The sequence below is a fragment of the Lagenorhynchus albirostris genome, chromosome 3 (assembly GCF_949774975.1).
Source record: "Lagenorhynchus albirostris chromosome 3, mLagAlb1.1, whole genome shotgun sequence".
Lineage (NCBI taxonomy): Eukaryota > Metazoa > Chordata > Mammalia > Artiodactyla > Delphinidae > Lagenorhynchus > Lagenorhynchus albirostris.
The window spans coordinates 115,512,159-115,535,707 of record NC_083097.1 but is presented as its reverse complement, the minus strand read 5'-3'; the positions used below and the strand labels follow the sequence as shown (position 1 = coordinate 115,535,707).

The following is a 23,549-nucleotide window of genomic DNA, read 5'->3' as shown; positions in this document are numbered from 1 at the left end:
TGTGTCTGTATCTCTCACTGACTGTGAGCCCCTGGAGGGCAGAGCCTAAGTGCACTTTGCCTCTGTATCTCCCATAACTTCATATCTACCAGAAGGTTAAAGTCTTGATTGAAATGAACCAAATTCATATCTTCACCAAAGAATGACCTCATAGGAAACACAAGTTGCATAAAAGAATTCAGAAGATTAAAACTAAAAAAGAAAAGAGAAGGGAAGAAGAGGAAGAGGAAGGGGAGGGAGAAGAAAAGATAAAATGCTTTAGGCCAAGTCAAGGTCAAGTAGACTGATGGTTCATAAAATCTCTTTCAACTTAGACTACAAATCTAAGGAGAAATTGAGCTTTCATGAGAAACCTTGATCACATTTCCCCAGAAATCTGTTAACTTTGAGGGATGGTCAAGAGCCTGTAGTCTCCTCCCAAGTATAACTTACATCAAAGTTATTGAGGGCATATGCCAGTTCTCCTCCTCCACCCTGGTGCTGGGAGGCATCATCTGATGCAGTAGCCTGGGCGGCATTAGAAATGCCTGTGACCGCCTGCTGCAGCTGCTTATATATCAGGTCTCTGTTGGCCTTATAGGCTGCGACATCAGGGTGCTGTAGGCATGCCTGGGATGCAGTATAGAGGATTGGAATGTTTTTCTGCAGGATTCCTCTGGCTGCAGCCATCTGATCACGATGGCCCATATCTTTCAGTTCCTACAAGAGTAAAACAAGAATATGGGTTCTACTCATAAAAATTTGTCAGTGAATTCTGAAAAGTTAGAATTTCTACTAATTAGACAATATTTTCATTAACAGCCTGGCTTGAAAGTTCATCACAAAGGAGGCAGTATGGCTTAGTAGGTAAGAGTTCAAACTTTTCCAAAACACATAGACCTGAATTTGAATCTCCAGCTCTAATTTTTACTATTATGATCCTATTTAAACTCTCCATCCTCAGTTTCACCTTCTGTAAAATAGGAGCAATAATATTACCTCTTACAATTGTCTTGAGGATTAAATGGAACAATGCATGTAAAGCATCTAGAACAGCACTAAATAAAAAACAAAACAAAACTGACTAGCATCTTCATTACAACTTTATAAAGATGGATGTACCTATTCCAACCAAAATAGAAAAATCAGAGACACATTTAAACACAGTAAAACTTATTAAGAGGATTTCTTTTTTATTAACTTATAAAAGTTCACTGAAAGATTTTTATGAAATTTGGGATGGGATACCACAAGTTTACACAAACTACGCAAACCAGCCAGGTGAGAATGTGGCAGGCTGTTCTCCCAAGTACAGAACATCTCCCCTCCCACATCCCAAAGACCACCTTAGGACCCGGATTATTAAGGCATAAAGCTGAGGCTCATGGACTCCATGACTTTAATCCAAAAGGTTTGTATTTCACTGTAATATTCTATAGACATGTAGTCTTAGGTGAAACTGTCCTTTTTCAATTTCCTCTACCCCATAATTATAATTCAGAGTTAAAAGGATTTGAGGTTCCTAACATGGTTTCAACTACCAGCATCTACTTGGTAAACTGGGTGAATATGCTAAGTGATGATTAAGTGATACCAATAATAAGCAAGATGGAAAGGGGGTATTTCTGGTACCCCTATGTTACTGCAATTACTCAGAGAAAACTAAGTCTTCAGTAAATGTGGACTGCCACCACAGAAGAGAAATATAAGTGATAACCATAACTGACCACCAACTGTTCCAACTCTATTTTACGTGTGATCCTAGAATTTCAATGTTAATGTCACCAACTGAATCCTAGAGTACAAATTTAAATGTTTTTAAAATGAGTATTACATGTACAAACAGTAAGAGAAAACTGACTTAGAAAGGCCAAAGTCAATTACTCAACTTAAAGTCTGACAGCTGTTTAATGGCTCATCTTTCTAAATGAGTTCCTGATTAAGCATTAGAACACCAAACCTCCTCCCTTTTCCTGAAACTTCATCTCACTATATGTTTTAGGTTTGCATCTTTATTCAAACCTTGTATAATATGACAGCTTACTTTTCCTCCTAGAATTCTTTTCTCATTTGTAATCTGAATTTGCAAGCAATAGCACACAGCACTCCAAATGCCCTGTAGCACCATACATTAGGCTAAATATTCATAAACAGGACCCTGTGGATTTTGAGAATCAGTGATCATTTCAAGACTCAAGCTATGACAGGGGGTTGAGGCTCACCATTATGCTTAAACAGCTGGTGCACGTGTTCTGTATGGCATTGTCTAAATGTCTTGCCTCACCACAACCTCAGGGACTTTTAAGTTTTCTAAGGAGGCATTTGCCTTTAAGCACTTAATAATGTCCTTTGTTTTATAAAATGTTTTGCAATCAATTTTGGCATTCTTCCTAAGTATCTATAACCTAGATATCAGTACAGCCTCTTGTAAAGGTTAGCAAAGACACCTGTGGTCACCTAAAGTTATAATAGGTGCCAAAATTACTATTCAACATCTGACTTTCCTAAAGCCACTGCCTGGCCTGGTATGATAAACTCCTACCTTTCCAAAGACTACATCAGGTTCAATACTCAGAAATAGGACCCCACGGATTTAGAGAGTCGACGATCATTTCAACTATGACAAAGGTCTAGGGCTCACCATCATGCGTAAGCAGCTAGTGTACATGTTCTGTGTGGCATTTTCTAAATGTCTTGCCCTCATCACAATGTATCTTTGATAGACTTCTTTTACAAGTACGGGGGATAAATTTTAATCTATGATGAAAATGACAGCCACCATCATTTGTCCTAACTGCTAAGGTGTTCTATTTTCTCTCTTTAGAATTGCTTTTGCCGTAGGACAAAGAAACTAGGTTTTGTTAAGATAGGAAAATAGACATTATCACAAGGCAGCACTACTTACTATAATAATGATCAATCATAAGAATTCTTTTCAAGATATATAGTCCTGATAAGTAACCCAGATTAGTGAAAAAAGTGAGCTATTAAGCAGTGTAATAGATTACTTAGAAAATTATAGAGTTCCTTGGTCTACTTCAGCCTTCATGATTCACCAATCTGACCAATCCAGTTATATTTCAAACAGACTCAGGAACAAACAGAAAACATAAAGTGGAAATGACCCCTTTCAACATAATTTGAACCAACTATCACATGCAGTGACCAAGAAACAGAAGCTAAATTCTAAACAATCCATAACACTTTCTAACCAAGATCTGGAAATTCAAGTGAAAGTTTCCTCTCATGTCCCTCTTAACAATATAAAACTGTAGCCATAGATACTTTTTTTTTGGCCACACCGCGCAGCATACAGAATCTTAGTTCCCCAACCAGGGATCGAACTCCGTGACCCCCCCACAGAGTCTTAACCACTGGACAGCTAGGGAAGTCCCCACAGATACTTTTGATCAGATGTCTTCTCTTGGATTCAAATGACTATACTTAAAGAAACGGTCCATGGTCAAACCCATCCAGTACAGGTGATTTACACATAAAACAGTGGCAGTACTATCCATTACCAATTTGTCTGTTCAGGCTTTCAGAAAAATAATCATGAAAGAGTTCACAGACTAGGTAAGAAGCATAACATTTTTACCAAACCTATTTCAACAAACTCATGTACCTGGGTGGGTAAATTGTAAACATCAAAGTATTCCATCTTTAGCATATTGGGGAGGCAGAATTGACAATGTAAGGCAGAGGTAGTCCTCTTCACAGGAACCAGGGTGGATGCTGGCAGATCCTTACCTCTGCCATCTATTTCACCCTTACAGTCAAATAAGAGCCTGCAGCCTAATAGAAATTCAAAACTTCTAGTCAGCAAATAATATTCTAGCCCAAGAAAGTAACAGATTATGGTCACACACAGAATCCCATTCCAGGATGGATCTGCAGTACAGCAAAATGGGTTAGTTAAACAAATATTTATTGAACACTATTGTATCCAGGCAATGTTCTAGGCATTAGGGATTATAGTAGCAGTTTAAACAAAATCCCTGTCCTCTGGAGCCAGACAAGCCTAGGTTCAAAACCTGGCTCCACCACTTACTAGATGAATGTCCATGCCAAATTACTTAACCTCTCTATGCTACATACAGTTCCTTCACGTATAAAAACTAATATCTGATCAATTATAGGATCTACCTTATACTGTTTTTGTAAAAATTAAACAAATTCGTGTTTATCAAGGAATTGTAACAGTGTTTAGCACATAGTAAACACCTTTTTAAAGTTATTCATTATTATTTTCAGCAACATCCTCACCCCCACGCCATGTTCCAGAAAAACCTTAGAGACAAATAGGTAAATCCCAGAGTGCCTGTATATCTCATAAGGTTCAACATTTCCTCACTGGGTGGCTGTTGCTTAAATGGTACAACAGAGGCTAAAGCATCCAAGTACACACATCACATCCAAATACTGCTCTTGAGGAAACACCCTTTTTCTGGACTAGGGCTGCCTGCAAATATAAAAGGCTTGATGAGGAGGTAAATTATTATACACCACACCCGGGAAGAGAAGGAAAGGTCAAAGGTGAAAACAGTCCAGAGTACTAAGCATACAGCAGTAGAGGAATTCCGCCAGAAAACACATGTGCAAAATTGTGACCAGTAACTGAAGGAGGCCAATGGGCAGTATCTAAAAGGGAGCATGAAATTTCCACCAGGCTGGTACTTTAGGATAAAATGAGTTGAGTTTAATTCCCAAAAACAGCACTAGTTTATAGAAATATACACCAAGGCCCAGGCCCTATAAAAAGTCACTTTACGATCAGAAGGCACACAGGCACCCACAGCCAGCCTATTCAACAAATTCTACTGTAGGAGGCTAAGGCTAAAGGTTAAAGAATTAGGTCCAAGGAAAACTATAAATGACCATGACATACTACAAACCCAAGACAAACTTTAAAATGTATCACTCAAGATACCAGCAGAGGGACTTCCCTGGTGGTCCCAATGGTTAAGAATCCACCTTCCAATGCAGGGGACGTGCGTTCAATCCCTGGTCTGGGAACGAAGATCCCACATGTCGCGGGGCAACTAAGTCTGTGCACCACAACTAGAGAGCCCAAGTGCCACAACTAAGACCCAACGCAGGCAAACAAATTAATTAATTAATTAATTATTTAAAAAAAAGATACCCACAGAAAACAGATGGTAAAATCAAGCTGGGCAATTCAAAGATGGTTTAGGGACTATGCTACAAAAGGTATGGGCAAAGTTCAGGAAAACCACAGGCTATTAGGGCACTTAGGCCCAAAGAGACAAAACGAGGCAGCAGTTACCAGAACCCAGGTGTGGGGAGAATACCACCCAAGAGAGGCTATGACTTTTAGCAACCCAGGGCAACCAGCAGGGAGGGATAAAACCCTATCCTCACTGTCCTCTGATCTCCTAATAGCGCTCCCAGTGGCCAACCCAATCAGAAGCCAGAGAGCAAAGAAGCCCCTGGATGCAGTCCAGACAGGTCAGGTCCCTTGGGCAGAGAGCAGGGTGACCAAGGGCAGAAAACAGACATGGAGGTGCTAACAGAAGATCATCTGGCATGTTAACTAATAATTTCAAGATTTTTATGACATCTTATTTGGGAAATGTTTGAAATTCACTACTTTTTTTTTTTTAAATACATCAGGGATTATGAAGGAACTCTTCATGGATTCATGGCACACAGAATTAAAACTCAGGCAGCATTACTTTCCAGTAAGTTTCTCCAGTAGCATACAAAATTCTGGACTATTATTGTGTTTATCTCAAGAACATCATCAATTTACTTATTCCACCATTTTGCAAAGATATGCAATAGTGTCAGTCTAAATGTTCTCACTTTCCTCAAATAATATTAAGTCTTGGGACTTCTCTGGTGGCGCAGTGGTTGAGAGTCCGCCTGCCGATGCAGGGGACACGGGTTCGTGCCCTGGTCCGGGAAGATCCCACATGCCGCGGTGTGGCTGGGCCCGTGAGCCATGGCTGCTGAGCCTGCGCGTCCGGAGCCTATGCTCCGCAACGGGAGAGGCCACAACAGTGAGAGGCCCACATACCGCAAAAATAAAAAATAGTAAGTCTTCATAAGTCAAAATCAGACTAGGTTTTAAGACAGTAAGACTATTCACCAAACTTTATTTTTTAAATATAACTAACATTCATTTCACATATTCAAAAGAGAACTTATATCAAGAATGTTAAGTAAAATAAATTGTGAACATAATTTGGCCAGCTTGCCATATTTATAAAATTACCACACTATCATACAACAAGTTCTTCTTCGGATCAGTCAGCCCCAGCACAAAGAAAAAAACTCTCTTGCACTATTGGTGGGAATGTAAATTGATACAGCCACTATGGAGAACAGTATGGACGCTCCTTAAAAAACTAAAAATGGAATTACCATATGACCCAGCAATCCCACTACTGGGCATATACCCAGAGAAAACCATAATTCAAAAAGACACATGCACCCCAAAGTTCATTGCAGCACTATTTACAAGAGCCAGGTCATGGAAACAACCTAAATGCCCATCGACAGACGAATGAATAAAGAAGATGTGGTACACATATACAATGGAATATTACTCAGCCATAAAAAGGAATGAAATTGGGTCATTTGTAGAGACGTGGATGGATCTAGAGACTGTCATACAGAGTGAAGTAAGTCAGAAAGAGAAAAACAAATATCATATATTAACACATATATGTGGAACCTAGAAAAATGGTACAGATGAACCAGTTTGCAGGGCAGAAATAGAGACACAGATGTAGAGAACAAATGTATGGACACCAAAGGGGGGAAGTGGCGGGGCGGGGTGGGGGGGGGTGTGATGAATTGGGAGATTGGGATTGACATATATACACCAATATGTATAAAATGGATACCTAATAAGAACCTGTAGAATTCAAAAAGAAAAACCTACTTGTGATTTATGTGATGGAAACATAAGCCAACACAAGGACAAATGATAAAAGCACACTGAGCCTATACTAACTAAATTACTCAGGCAATACAACAAATCTAGCTATATTATCAAGTGTAATATTAAGTACTGGAAATGTAAAACCAGGGTATCATATGTACAGATTCAGTCTGATCACACCTTACAGCTTAAAATATGAGCAATAACTACTATTCACCAACTGCCCACTGCTGAGGGCCTACTGAGTGTCTGGCACTATATTAAATACTTCACACACATTCTTTAATTTAATTCTCTCAACCCTGTGGGGTAGAATTTTATACTAATGTAAATGTAACCAAATGAAAGCTGAAGTCTCCAAAGCTGAGGCTGTCATATATTGGACATTTACAGTATTGACCCCATGTTCCTCATGCCTGTCAGAGTTCTATTCTCAGGAAGGCTACCACTGTCACAGACAAGAAGGCAGATCTTCATTACTCTGAGTCAGAAAGAGTTAACTGCTTTCCTCTTACCAATGATTAGTAAGGAATGGGTATGTTATACAATCCATATTTAGGGCGAATCTGTTAGAGGCTTCTAGATCATTTGCTTATAACGAGAGACATATGGAAGAAACAGTCCTTTTTTTTCTCACTGGACATATTGATGCGTGCAAATGTCATACCTAGAGCTTCTACAGCCATCCAGTGCCAGGCACACTGAAGATGGTAAATGCTGGAAAATGTCAAGAAACTGAATGCTTGATGATACTGCAAAGCCTTTAAATTTAACAACCCTGAAGTCACTTAACCTAACTTGGGGCTTCTAATTAGTGAGAATATAAACCCCTCAATGTTCAAGCAGTTTTGGAGCTGGGTTTTCTGTAAACTGCAGCATAAAATATTTTAACCAATACAGGTATTGGCTAACAATAATAAGAATTCGGGACTTCCCTGGTGGCGCAGTGGTTAAGAATCCACCTGCCAATGCAGGGGACACGGGTTCGAGCCCTGGTCCAGGAAGATCCCACATGCTGCAGAGCAACTAAGCCCGTGAGCCACAACTACTGAGCCTGCGTGGCACAACTACTGAAGCCCATGCGCCTAGAGCCCGTGCTCTGCAACAAAAGAAGCCCGAGCACCACAACGAAGAGTAGCCCCTGCTCGCCGCAACTAGAGAAAGCTCGCACGCAGCAATGAAGACCCAACGCAGCCAAAAATTAATTAATTAATTTAAAAAAAAAAGAATTCATCTACTCAGCGCTCTTTAAAAATAAGAATAGCACAAGCTTGACCAGGACTATGGAAATTATAAGAGCTGGATGGTGACACGTGCATCCCCCCTAAGGAACACACATCTAACACACAGCATCCAGGAAGGGCACAGGGAAGACTTCAAGCACCCCAACAGCAAAATGCCAAAGGGCTAGCAAAGGCTGGAAAAATAAGAACACTGATCCACATACCACACAACACAAATTCCTAACACTATGAAAACTACTTGAATGGTAAGAAACACTTTAAAAGTTATAAAATATGGACGGGGAGGTACTTTCTGGTATAGAAGTAATTCCAATGTTTTGACTAGTTTAAGGTTTTTAAAAGTTTGAATTAAACTCCACCACCAACTCAAGTTCATCCTTGAACACACAGAACAAAAGCCTATCACTTCTCCAGACACTATCACAAACTGCTAAGCTACCTAAAGTAAAATTTTCACAAGAATCAAAATAGGAGCAAAACATGAATACAACTCAATACTAACTTTATTAACAATACTGAAAGGACACATCATAAACTAAATATTTTAATGCAACTATATTAGCAGAGGGAGATATTGGTATCTTTTGAAAACTTAGGTAAAATCGATTTTTCCCACTAGGTAATAATATAAACAACTTAAATGTATCCCCAAATCATGGTTGTACCTGTTGTCTTTTGGCTGCCATAATGTTCAGCTTATCCACTTCAGGTTTCAGGGCCTTATATTGTATTCCCAAGTCCTGTTCATTGCCAGCATTCCTCAGTTTCAAGATACCATCTTCTACCTATAAAACACACACCCCCAAAAGAAAAATTCTCAACAATACAAGTCTGTACATAAAGAAAATCTAGAATTTTTTATTCCTTTTGACAGCTACTCACATAGCAATCCAAACTTCCTCTTCAATTTACATGGCCCTCAAACATTTGAGCAGCTACTACATGGGAGTTTTATGGGAGGTGGGGAAGGACAGCATTATTGTGACTTCCATCTAAAAGGATACAATTTAACATATCTTGATTTCTCAACTCTGGAACTCTACTGGTACAAGGAAATGTTTAATCACTACCACAAAAAGGGAAGGAGTCGAAACAAAACCTTTTCTGCAAATTCTTTATTAGAACAAAGACAACACAGGTTCACAGCAGAGCCAGTATGATGTTCACTTGGAACAGAGGAGTGAGTGGAAATTGAAAACATTCCTGGTCCATTTAGGTAAACCAAGTTCAAAACCAAACCAGGGCTTCCCTGGTGGCACAGTGGTTGAGAGTCTGCCTGCCGATGCAGGGGACACGGGTTCGTGCCCCGGTCCAGGAAGATCCCACATGCCGCGGAGCGGCTGGGCCTGTGAGCCATGGCCACTGAGCCTGCGCGTCCGGAGCCTGTGCTCCGAAACGGGAGAGGCCACAACAGTGAGAGGCCTGCATACCGCAAAAAAAAAAAAAAAAAAACCAAACCAAACCCTAAGAAATGTTGAACTAAGTATGGCCAGCAGCAGCCTCGCTGTGATAGAACAAATTACAGACACAGGCCTATACTTACAACTTTCAGCTGAACAAGTAATTTGTAGACATCTGCCATGTCAGCCAAAATAAGCAGCCGGGTAACAGCAGAGAGCAAAGCTCGAGCTGCCCGAACCATGTTGCCACGCTTCACGGAAGAGCAGGGATCATCTGCAAACTCTCCGGCAGCACTCTTCATCAAATCACCTGTTTTACAGAATAGAAAAACAAACTCAGCAGAATGAACCAAATAACTGGTCTACATTTTAAAAAAATAAAAATAATTCAAACTTTGTATATTTCATGTGCAGAATTTAGTTTAAGGATTTTTATTTTTGTTGTTTTGTTTTCTAGCTGTCCCTAAGAAAAAGCACCTTCATACATCCCTGGTAAAAGCACAATATCTAGAAAGTGATTTAGCACTAATGTATCAAGAGCCTTAAAAATACTTCTTTCCATTGATCTAATAATACTCCTTTCCAAGAAGGACCATTATATGTATCCTAATGGAAAAAAAAAAAATTCAAGATTTCAATGGGAGAAAAAAATGGATCTAATGCAATCTACCCTCACATCCACAAAATGATACAGAAACACAGCAACCATTATGTAGGACCATCATACTTCATTAACCATCACAACTACCTAACGCATACAGCTCAAACAGAAACTCACTGGTATGTTCAGTCACTGACTCATTCATTTTCCTCATAGCAAAACACTTTCAACAGCTCAAATGCTCAACCAAGCATCTAGTTAAGTAAATTATGGTAAAGCCTACAATTGACTATTATGCAAATATTAACACATATATGGGTAAAAATGTTAAAGCTTATGATGAAACCTTAAGCAGAAAAAATAAAAGATGAAATGATAAATGTATGTAATCTGTGTTTAAAAAATACAGAAAAGACTGGAGTCAAAAGACAAACAGGGGGCTTCCCTGGTGGCGCAGTGGTTGAGAGTCCGTCTGCCGATGCGGGGGACGCGGGTTCGCGTCCCGGTCCGGGAGGATCCCATGTGCCGCGAAACGGCTGGGCCCATGAGCCATGGCCGCTGGGCCTGCGCGTCCGGAACCTGTTCTCCGCAGCGGGAGAGGCCGCGACAGCGGGAGGCCCGCGTACCGCAAAAAAAAAAAAAATACAAATACAAATAGGGACTTCCCTGGTGGTCCAGGGGTAAAGAATCTGCCTTCCAATACAGGGGACGCAGGTTTGATCTCTGGTCGGGGAACTGAGATCCCACATGCCGTGGGGCAACTGAGCCCGTGCGCCACAACTATTGAACTCAAGCGCCTCAACAAGAGGCCCAAGTGCCACAAACCACAGAGTCCAAGTGCCCTGGAGCCCGCATGCCACAACCAGAGAGAGAAAACCCACACACCACAACTTGAGAGAAGCCCATGGGCCGCAAAGAAAGATCCGCATGCCTCAACGAAGATCCCGCGTGCGGCAACTAAGACCCGATGCAGCCAAAAAAAATAAAATAATTTTTTTTAAAAAGACAAATAATAGTTATACTAGGTTACAATCTGACTCTTTACATTATTCTGTACTTATGAAAACATTTTCTATAACAGGTATTATATCCATAATTTTTAAAATTAGGCTAAAAACATACATTTTACTATAGTTATTAGGAATATCCAACTTATACAATCCCGGCTTCAACAATGCTAAGAAGTTACTTATAACATTTCCTAGAAACTTGTAAAATAACATACTTTTTTGTTATCTGTTTCTAATAACAATCATTTAAGGTGCCTATCGTTTCTCTTTTCTTATAGCTGAAAGCAACTGTAGGGCCAGGGCTGTGTCTGTTCCACCAGTTATACCCACAGTGCCTCTATGGTGACTATCTTTGGATTCCTGGAAAATTACTCCCTCCCTTGGCTGAACATGTCCACTTCAGATTAAAGCCTAAAGGCTATTCACTCTCTCATCTCTTCCACAAATGTAAAAAAAGTGCACTATCAAGAAGCCTAGCTACTTCTTTTTTTTTTAATTTATTTATTTTGGGCTACATTGGATCTTCGTTGCTGTGTGCAGGCTTTCTTTAGTTGTGGCAAATGGGAGGCTACTCTTCGTTGCGGTGCGCGGGCTTCTCACTGCACTGGCTTCTCTTGTTGTGGAGCACTGGCTCTAGGCACACAGGCTTCAGTAGTTGTGGCTCGCGGGCTCTAGAGCGCAGGCTCAGTAGTTGCAGTGCACAGGCTTAGCTGCTCCATGGCATGTGGGATCTTCCCGGACCAGGGATCGAACCTGTGTCCCCTGCATTGGCAGGTGGATTCTTAACCACTGTGCCACCAGGGAAGTCCTAGAAGCCTAGCTACTTCTGAAGAGACCTACCAAATTTCTCCTAGCTATCAAATTTAGTTGCAGAATGTGAGATTAGAGGGAAAAAGTTAAATTCACCCTCAGATTCATGTATTAATTAGGCTAAGAAGCACAATATAGTATTAAGAGCAAAGACAAGCTCTGCGTATTTGTCAGGTCAGAAATAACTCACAATGAAGAAGTTCATAGTTAAAAGTTTTCCTGGATCTAAGATACAGACATATGACAATTACGTGGATACTTAACAAAAATGTTATTTTATGGTATTTAAAAAGACAGAGCTCAGCCATTCATTTATTTATTCAACAAATATTTGAGCACCCACTATACATTAAAGGGCAGCGATATAGTGCTCAAGAAACAGCCCATGTCCTCATGGAGCTCTATGGAGGGGGTAAGACAGACAAGCAAACAATTAAAAGCTGATTAAGACAAGGCGCCTGTACTCAAAGGGCCTACAAATTAGGGAATATTACAATGCAGTCAAAAATTACAATAGCACTGTGGACAAGGTGCTATGGGAATATATCAGGAAAAGTTATTTACTCATGTAAGAAGTTGTCCCTAAAGCCTTGCAGAAAAAGATATTTGCCTAATATTAATTTTAAGCAAGGGATATTAAATAAGAAATATTGGCCTTATACAATAAAAAGAATTCCACCTATTTATTGAGAGCATATTACACAAACAAATAAATCCAGTGCCACGGATAAGAAGCTGAGCAAGACTTACCTCTGCTTTCAAATGGTTTATAAACCAGAGAAGAAGAAAGTGATCATACAGAAATTATGTGGCATTTTTAACATACGAGCTTTAAGAAAGGCACAAAGTAGCATAGGATCAAAAAAGGAAGCACTAAACGACCAGTTTGGGGTATAAGTGAAATGCCAACAACAGTTTTATTGAAGACATGGTCCTCTGAAATGGACTCTACCCCCAAAGGATAGGAAGAACTTGGGACAGTAGAGTTAAGGGAGCTGGCACCTCAAGCAAAGGGAACAACAACATAGTAATATCTAACATTTATTGAATGCCCACTCCATGGCACTACACTTATTTTATTTAATCCTATGAACCACCTAGAAAGTAGGTGGTATTAGCCCTTCTTTACAAAAGAGATAACTAAAGCTTAGGCAAGTTAACTAACTTAACAGTAACTAACTTAACTTGATTAAGTTAGTTACTATTTCACCTAATAGTAAATGAGAGAGACAGGATTTGTAATGCTTAATGCCTATGTTCTTAGAACCACTTAACAAGCTGGGTATACAATAAAAAGGCATGTTTGAGTTCTCTAGTCTAACTTGGAAGTAAAGGATGTGTATAGAAGCATCAGATGATCGGGGGGTGGATATGATGATGGGTAGAAAGGCCATGGACAAACAGTACAAACAAGAATCCCTGAGCCAAAAAGGGAAGTCAAGGTCAACCTAACAAAAGCATATATAATAAACCTGGCCAGTAATATGGGTCAGAAAGCCACAGTAAGAGCCCAGGAAAGAACAGTAGTAAATTATAAATGCAGGGGTCAAATGATATGATAACCTTTGATTATTAAGAGGGAGGGAGGGAATTCCCTGGCAGTCCAGTGGTTAAGGACTCCACACTTTCACTGTCAAGGGCCCAGGTTCAATCCCTGGTTGGGGAACTAAGATCCCACAAGCTGGGTGGCACGGCTAAAAAAAAAAAAAAAAAAAGTAAGGGAAAAGAAAGCATGGTGGAAGACTAATTAAAGGATTCAAGGTACAGCTGTTCTGAGACGGAGAGGAGAGCCAGGGCATACTACATGTATGCACATGAACTGGGGAAGATTTTTAAAAAAAAAGCTGCAGCCCTTGAGACTGTGGCTTTAGAGGTAAGGGAAAGAAGACTCTGTGACAAGAGAAACAAAGAGACCCAAGATGACAAGCTGTCTAAAACAAGAAGATAAGCATTTGCAAAGGAAAGTGGTCAACAAAATCAAATATATACATATAAATCACTGGAATAGAATTGAGAATCCAGAAATACAGTAAATTAATTTTCAACAAGGCTGCCAAGACCATTCAATAGGGGGAAAACAGTGTTTTTAACAAATAGTACTGGGACAACTGAATATCCACACGAAAAACAATGAAGTTGGACCCCCGCCTCATGCCATATACTTTGAAAATAGATCAAAACCAAATGTAAAAGCTACAATTATAAAACAGTTAGAAAAAAACATTGATAAAGTCTTCAAGAACTCTGATTAGGCAATGGTTTCTTAGCTATGACACCTAAAGTGTCATATATAAAGAAAAAAGATAAAAACTGGACATCATCAAAATTTTAAATTTTTGTGCTTCTAAGGACACTATCAAGAAATGAAAAGACCCACAGAATGGAAGAAAATTTTTGAAAACCATATATCTGATAAGGATCCACTATCCACATTATATAAAGAAGTCTTAAAATCAACAATAAAAAGACAAATAATCCAATTTAAAATAGGCAAAGGAATTATACCACACCTCTCCAAAGAAGATATATAAATGGCTAATAAGCACATGAAAAGATGCCCAACCTCATTTACTGTAAGGACAATGCATATCAAAATCACTAAATATAATCATTCAAGAATGAAGGCAAGGAGATTGGTTCAAGATGGACGAACAGAAGAACGTGCTCTCACTCCCTCTTGTGAGAACACCAGAATCACAACTAACTGAACAATCATTGAAAGGAAGACACTGGAACTCACCAAAAAAGATACCCCACATTCAAAGACAAAGGAGAAGCCACAATGAGTCGGTAGGAGGGGCGCAATCACAATAAAATCAAATCCCATAACTGCTGGGTGGGTGACTCACACACTGGAGAACACTTATACCACAGAAGTCCACCCACTGGAGTGAAGGTTCTGAGCCCCATGTCAGGCTTCCAAACCAGGGGGTCCGGCCACGGGAGGAGAAATTCCTAGAGAATCAGACTTTGAAGGCTAGCAGGATTTGACTGCAGGACTTCGACAGGACTGCGGAAAACAGAGGCTCCGCTCTTGGAGGGCACACACAAAGTAGTGTGCATATAAGGACCCAGGGGAAGGAGCAGTGACCCCAGGGGAGTCTGAACCAGACCTACCTGCTAGTGTGGGACGGTCTCCTGCAGAGGTGGGGGCGGTGGCTCCATCTCACCGTGAGGACAAGGACACTGGCAGCAGAAGTTCTGGGGAGTACTCCTTGGTGTGATCCCTCCCAGAGTCTGCCATTAGCCACACCAAAGAGCCCAGGTAGGCTCCAGTGTTGGGTTGCCTCAGGCCAAACAACCAACAGGGAGGGAACCCAGGCCCACCCATCAGCAGTCAAGTGGATTAAAGTTTTACTGAGCTCCGCCCACCAGAGCAACACCCAGCTCTACCCACCACCAGTCCCTCCCATCAGGAAACTTGCACGCCTCTTAGATAGCCTCATCCACCAGAAGGCAGAAAGCAGAAGCAGGAACTACAATCCTGCAGCCTGTGGAACAAAAAACACATTCACAGAAAGACAGACAAGATGAAAAGGCACAGGGCTACATACCAGATGAAGGAACAAGATAAAACCCCAAAAAAACAACTAAATGAAGTGGAGATAGGCAACCTTCCAGAAAAAGAATTCAGAATAATGACAGTGATGATGATCCAGGACCCTGGAAAAAGAATGGAGGCAAAGATCAAGAAGATGCAAGAAATGTTTAACAAAGACCTAGAAGAATTAAAGAACAAACAAACAGAGATGAACAATACAATAATTGAAATGAAAACTACACTAGAAGGAATCAATAGCAGAACAACTGAGGCAGAAGTACGGATAAGTGACCTGGAAGACAGAATGGTGGAATTCACTGCTGCGGAACAGAAGAAAGAAGAAATAATGAAAAGAAATGAAGACAGACTAAGAGACCTCTGGGACAACATTAAACACAACAACATTCGCATTATAGGGGTCCCAGGAGGAGAAGAGAGAGAAAAAGGACCTGAGAAAATATTTGAAGAGATTATAGTCGAAAACTTCCCTAACACGGGAAAGGAAATAGCCACCCAAGTCCAGGAACCGCAGGGAGTCCCATACAGGATAAACCCAAGGAGAAACACACTGAGACACATAGTAATCAAATGGACAAAAATTAAAGACAAAGAAAGATTATTGAAAGCAGCAAGGGAAATATAACATACAAGGGAACTCCCATAAGGTTAACAGCTGATTTCTCAGCAGAAACTCTACAAGCCAGAGGGAGTGGCATGATATACTTAAAGTGATGAAAGGGAAGAACCTACAACCAAGATTATTCTACCCGGCGATGATCTCATTCACATTCCATGGAGAAATCAAAAGCTTTACAGACAAGAAAAAGTTAAGAGAATTCAGCAACACCAAACCAGCTCTACAACAAATGCTAAAGGAACTTCTCTAAGTGGGAAACACAAGAGAAGAAAAGGACCTACAAAAACAAACCCAAAACAATTAAGAAAATGGTCATAGGAACATACATATCGATAATTACCTTAAACGTGAATGGATTCAATGCTCCACCAAAAGACAAAGGCTTGCTGAATAGATACAAAAACAAGACCTATATATATGCTGTCTACAAAAGACCCACTTCAGACCTAGGGACACATACAGACTGAAAGTGAGGGGATGGAAAAAGATATTCCATGCAAATGGAAATCAAAAGAAAGCTGGAGTAGCAATACTCATATCAGATAAAATAGACTTTAAAATAAAGAATGGTACAAGAGACAAGGAAGGACACTACATAATGATCAAGGGATCAATCCAAGAAGAACATATAACAATTATAAACATATATGCACCCAACACAGGTGCACCTCAATACATAAGGCAACTGCTAAAAGCTATAAAAGAGGAAATTGACAGTAACACAATAATAGTGGGGGACCTTAACACCTCACTTACACCAATGGACAGATCAAACAGAAAATTAATAAGGAAACACAAGCTTTAAATGACACAATAGACCAGACAAATTTAATTGATATTTATAGGACATTCCATCCAAAAACAGCAGATTACACTTTCTTCTCAAGTGCACACAGAACATTCTCCAGGATAGATCACATCTTGGGTCACAAATCAAGCCTCGGTAAATTTAAGAAAACTGAAATCATATGAAGCATCTTTTCTGACCACAACGCTATCATATTAGAAATCAGTTACAGGGAAAAAAACGTAAAAAACACAAACACATGGAGGCTAAACAATATGTTACTAAACAGCCAAGAGATCACTGAGGAAATCAAGAAATACTGCAGACAAATGATAATGAAAACACGATGATCCAAAACCTATGGGATGCAGCAAAAGCAGTTCTAAGAGGGAAGTTTATAACTATACAAGCCTACCTCAACAAACAAGAAATATCTCAAATAAACAATCTAACCTGACACCTAAAGGAACTAGAAAAAGAACAAACAAAACCCAAAGTTAGCAGAAGGAAAGAAATCATAAAGATCAGAGCAGAAATAAATGAAATAGAAGCAAAGAAAACAACAGCAAAGATCAATAAAACCAAAAGCTGGTTCTTTGAGAAGATAAACAAAATTGATAAACCATTAGCCAGACTCATCAAGAAAAATAGGGAGAGGACTCAAATCACGAAAATAAATGAAAAAGGAGAAGTTACAACAGACACCGCAGAAATACAAAGTATCCTAAGAGACTACCACAAGCAACTCTATGCCAATAAAATGCACAACCTAGAAGAAATGGACAAATTCTTAGAAAGGTATAACCTTCCAAGACTGAACCAGGAAGAAATAGAAAATATGAACAGACCAATCACAAGCACTGAAATTGACACTGTGATTAAAAATCTTCCAACAAACAAAAGTCCAGGACCAGATGGCTTCACAGGTAAATTCTATCAAACATTTAGAGAAGAGCTAACACCCATCCTTCTCAAACTCCTCAAAAAAAATTGTAGAGGAAGGAACACTCCCAAACTCATTCTATGAGGCCACCATCACCCTGATACCAAAACCAGACAAAGATACTACAAAAAAAGAAAATTACAGACCAATATCACTGATGAATATAGATGCAAAAATCCTCAACAAAATACTAGCAAATAGAATCCAACAATATATTAAAAGGATCATACAACATGATCAAGTGGGATTTATCCCAGAGATGCAAGGATTCTTCAATATATGCAAATCAATTAATGTGATACACCATATTAACAAACTGTAGAATAAAAACCATATGATCTTCTCAAGAGCTGCAGAAAACACTTCTGAGAAAATTCAACACCCATTTATGATAAAAACTCTCCACAAAGTGGGCATAAGAGGGAACCTACTTCAACATAATAAAGGCCATATACGACAAACCCAGAGCAAACATTCTCAATGGTGAAAAACTGAAAGCATTTCCTCTAAGATCAGGAACAAGACAAGGATGTCCACTCTCACCTCTATTATTCAACATAGTTTTGGAAGTCCTAGCCATGGCAATCAGAGAAGAAAAACAAATAAAAAGAATACAAATTGGAAAAAAAGAAGTAAAACTGTCACTGTTTGCAGATGACATGATACTATACATAGAGAATCCTAAAGATGCCATCAGAAAACTACTAGAGCTAATCAATGAATTTGATAAAGCTGCAGGGTACAAAATTAATGCACAGAAATGTCTTGCATTCCTATATACTAATGATGAAAAATCTGAAAGAGAAATTAAGGAAACACTTCCATCTACCACTGCAACAGAAAGAATACCTAGGAATAAACCTACCTAGGGAAACAAAAGACCTGTATGCAGAAAACTATAAGACACTGATGAAAGAAATTAAAGATGATACCAACAGATGGAGAGATATACCATGTTCTTGGATTGGAAGAATATTGTGAAAATGACCATACTACCCAAAGCAATCTACAGATTCAGTGCAATCCTTATCAAATTACCAATGGCATTTTTTACGGGAACTACAACAAAAAAATCTTAAAATTTGTATGGAGACATAAAAGACCCCGAACACCCAAAGCAGTCTTGAGGGAAAAAAGCGGAGCTGGAGGAATCAGACTCCCAGACTTCAGATTATACTACAAAACTACAGTAATCAAGACAATGTGGTACTGGCACAAAAACAGAAATATAGATCAATGGAACAAGATAGAAAGCCCAGAGATAAACCCACACACCTATGGCCAACTAATCCATGACAAAGGAGACAAGGATATACAATGGAGAAAAGACAGGCTCTTCAATAAGTGGTGCTGGGAAAACTGGACAGCTACATGTAAAATTATGAAATTAGAACACTCCCTAACACCATACACAAAAATAAACTCAAAATGGATTCAAGACCTAAAGTAAGACCGGACACTATAAAACTCTCAGAGGAAAACATAGGAAGAACACTCTTTGACATAAATCACAGCAAGATCTTTTTTGATCCACCTCCTAGAGTAATGGAAATCAAAATAAACAAATGGGACCTAATGAAACTTAAAAGCTTCTGCACAGCAAAGGAAACCATAAACTAGACGAAAAGACACCCCTCAGAATGGGAGAAAATATTTGTAAATGAATCGACAAAGGATTAATCTCCAAAATATATAAACAGCTCATGCAGCTCAATATTGAAAAAACAACCCAATCCAAAAATGGGCAGAAGACCTAAATAGACATTTCTCTAAAGAAGACATACAGATGGCCAAGAAGCACATGAAAAGCTGCTCAACATCACTAATTATTAGAGAATGAAAATCAAAACTACAATGAGGTATCACCTCACACCAGTTAGAATGGGCATTATCAGAAAATCTACAAACAACAAATGCTGGAGAGGGTGTGGAGAAAAGGGAACCCTCTTGCACTGTTGGTGGGAATGTAAATTGGTACAGCCACTATGGAGAACAGTATGGAGGTTCCTTTAAAAAGTAAAAATAGAATTACCATATGACCCAGCAATCCCACTACTGGGCATATACCCAGAGAAAACCATAATTCAAAAAGACACATCCACCCCAATGTTCACTGCAGCACTACTTACAATAGCCAGGTCATGGGAGTACCATAAATGCCCATCGACAGATGAATGGATAAAGAAGATGTGGTACATATACAATGGAATATTACTCAGCCATAAAAAGGAACAAAATTGGGTCATTTGTAGAGACATGGATGGATCTAGAGACTGTCATACAGAGTGAAGTAAGTCAGAAAGAGAAAAACAAAAATCATATATTAACGCATGTATGTGGAACCTAGAAAAATGGTACAGATGAACCAGTTTGCAGGGCAGAAATTGAGACACAGATGTAGAGAACAAATGTATGGACACCAGGAGGGGAAAGTGGCGGGGGGTGTGGGTGGTGGTGTGATGATTTGGGAGATTGGGATTGACATGTATACACTGATGTGTATAAAATGGATGACTAATAAGAATAAAAAAGAATGAAGGCAATAAAAAGAAAATCACTAAATATTTCTTGAGACCTAAGATATGTTATAATAAAACTATCCTTATACTAGGATAGTTATAATAAAAAAGACAAATAACAACAAATGTTGGTGAGGATATGGGGAATCTGGAACTCTCATAGCCAATTGGTGGGAATATAAAATGGTACAGCCACTTTGGAAAACAGTCTAGCAGTTCCTCAAAAGATTAAATGTAGAGTTACCATATGACCCATCAATTCTACTCCTAGGTATATACTCAAGAGAACTGAAAACAAGTGTCTACACAAAAACATATACATGAAGCTCTATTCATAATAGTTGAAATATGGAAACAATTCAAACATCAATTAATGAATGGATAAATAAAATGTGGTATATCCATATAATGAAATATTTAGCCATAAAAAGGAATAAAGTACATGCTACAACATGGATGAACCCTCAAAGCATTATGCTAAGTGAAAGCAGCCAGCCACAAAAAGCCATATATTGTATCACTCCATTTATATGAAATGTTCACAATAGGTAAATCCAAAGATAGAAACTAGATAAACAGTTGCTAGGGGCTGGGGCAGAAGGGAAGAGTGAGGACTACTAACTGCTAATAGGTATGAGGATTCTTTCTAGGGTAATGAAAATGTTCTGGAATTACATAGCGGTAATGGCTGTACAACCTTGTAAATATACTAAAAACCACTGAATTGTATGCCTTAAAACGGTAAATATTACGGTATGTGAATTATTATGACTCAGAAAATAAAAAGATAAATAAGAGTATAAAATGCAGTGACCTGAAAATGCACACACCTTGGAGTTGGAGGTAAGCTTGAGTTTTGACTTTTCCACTTACTATGTGACTGGACTCCATAGCCTGTTTCCTCTTCTGTAATGCTTAGAGAATAACTTGCTGTGAGGGTCAACTAATAAGAGGCCTACTTTATTACCTTGCATTAGGAGACAATATAGGGTTGGTAGAAATTATTACTATTAGGTAAAACAAGATGAGAAGACAGAGAAAAGATCTTCATTGCGTTTCCTGAGTATTCAAATCTGTTCACCAATGACCCTCAAGGGCATCCATGCCTTCTTTCAGCAAGTGTTACTGAGTGCCTGCAATGAGCCAGGCGCTATTCTAAACACTTGGGATAGAAATTAACCAGACAAAAATTCCTGGCTCCAGGGAGCTTATATTTTAATGAGAGGAAAAGATAATAAACGTAATAAATAAATCAATTATGGAGGGGCAGTGACAGAAAGAAGGACAGGGAGAGTGGGGATATAAGATACAATTTAAAATATGGGGATCAAGGCAGGCCTCACTGAAAAGGTACCACTTGAGGAAAGTCTTGAAAAAGGCAGCACAGGAGCAATGTGGCTAACTCAAGGCAACATTCCAAGCAGAGGGAACACCAAGTCAAAGACCCTAGGGCAGATGCACACTAAAATGATCTTGGAAGACCAAGAGAGCCAGTGTGGCTGGCATGGAGATAATGAAGAATGATTCTGTGGTAGGTGCAAAAGCCAGATTTCAAGGATAACAGAACAAGTTAGAAATAAAACTGCTCTTTCAAGAATTTGGTCTGCTACTAAGAAGAAAAGTCAAGGGCCTACTAAAGAAAATTCTTTTGTTTTTTGTTTTTATTTTTTGTAGGATTAGCAGTATAATGGAAGAGAGTATGATCATGAACTTAAAATCAGACAGAAACTGTAGCTTCACCACTACACAGGTCAGTTTCCACAGCTGTACAACAAATAATACAGGTAATCCTTACTTTGCACAGTAGTGCTGGTCTGTAAAAATGATCACACAAACTGAAACAATGCAATGTGATCTTAATCATCAATGGGAAAAATTACAATTGTCTTGTGACCTTTAAAATTTTTTGTCAACAGGTTAAAAGCTCCTTACTATTGATTATAAATATACAGGGAAATTAAACAAAAATAGTACAACTAATATTTATTTAATACGTAACTTAAAACATTATGATAATAACACTGAGAATGAAAATGTTTTATTTCCTTGTAAGAAAACTACTCAAAAGTAGTTTCTGAACAATGCTTACCTTTTTCAACAAGATACAGAGTACCTTTTTTATCCCTTCACAATTATCCTTTTTCTTTCTAAGTCTGGATCAGTTTCCAACATTTCCTTTGCACTTTCAATGTTATGAACTATCTCCAAGAGTTCCTTTAATGTGAAGGTTTTGATGACATCACTTTCTCTTGGACATCATTATCCTTTCCATCACAACTACTTTTCTCATTTATGTCAATAAGTTTGCCTTCACTAAGTTCCTCTGACTGCGTATCTAAAGTCTCTTAAACAGCAGCAGTGTCAACATTTCCAGTCAGCTATTTCTTCTGTAACTTGGATTTATCACTTTTTCTTTCTTTGCTGTACTTTCATCTTTGTTAGCAAATTCCCTCTTTCAATGATCTCTTCTTATAAAATGGCTCACGTGGGTTTATCACTGAGAGACAAGGAGGCAACACAACTACACACTTTGCATGAACTGAATAGTTGCAGTGACCAATCAATCACTAACAGACCTTGAAAGAAGAGACATGATTGGTCAGTGATCGTGATGCAGACCTGTTATTTATGTAGTGATTTGTACACTTCAGAGCTAGCAGTAAAGTCTGTACTGTATACAATCACTCAGTTAATATACTAAAATTTGAACCATGTTATTGGGGAACTGGTATTATGAAACTGTGGTAACAAATTTGTGCATACTGGAACAGTGCAAAGTAAGGACTGCCTCTATGTACCACCCAGGCTTACTGTGGATATGAAACCCAATGTTCAGGAGAGAGGTTAGAATAGTGCCTACATTCCCATACTATCTTTTATCACTATGGGAATTAGTTACAGACAGATCGAGGGGGTAAAGGAGGCAAAAAGACACCAAAGACACATAACTAAAGAATGAAAATTCTAGATCACAGACAGGAACACACATAATCAGGACCACAGGAGGAAGTGAGAGCCATGGAGTTCTTGTACCCTCAGATGAGAAGTGAAAGCAGAGGTACCAAGATGCTTCCAGGCAGTATGAAGTTTAGCATAGCTAGAGAATCTATGTTCTCAGAGGCAGTAAATGAAGCTCTCCTAAAAACTGAACAGGATGGTAATGGAAAT

General features: G+C 39.0%; 1 protein-coding gene across 1 annotated transcript in view; it reads right to left on the bottom strand.

Moving 5' to 3' along the window:
• Positions 1 to 23,549, bottom strand: part of CTNNA1 (catenin alpha 1) — a 180,284-nt gene that overhangs the window by 108,298 nt on the left and 48,437 nt on the right. Inside the window, exons 4-6 of the mRNA XM_060143688.1 lie at positions 9,677 to 9,843; positions 8,799 to 8,918; positions 433 to 699 (exon numbers count right to left, since the gene is read on the bottom strand). Coding sequence (XP_059999671.1) covers positions 433 to 699; positions 8,799 to 8,918; positions 9,677 to 9,843 — 554 coding nt within the window. The remainder of the gene's footprint in view (positions 1 to 432; positions 700 to 8,798; positions 8,919 to 9,676; positions 9,844 to 23,549) is intronic.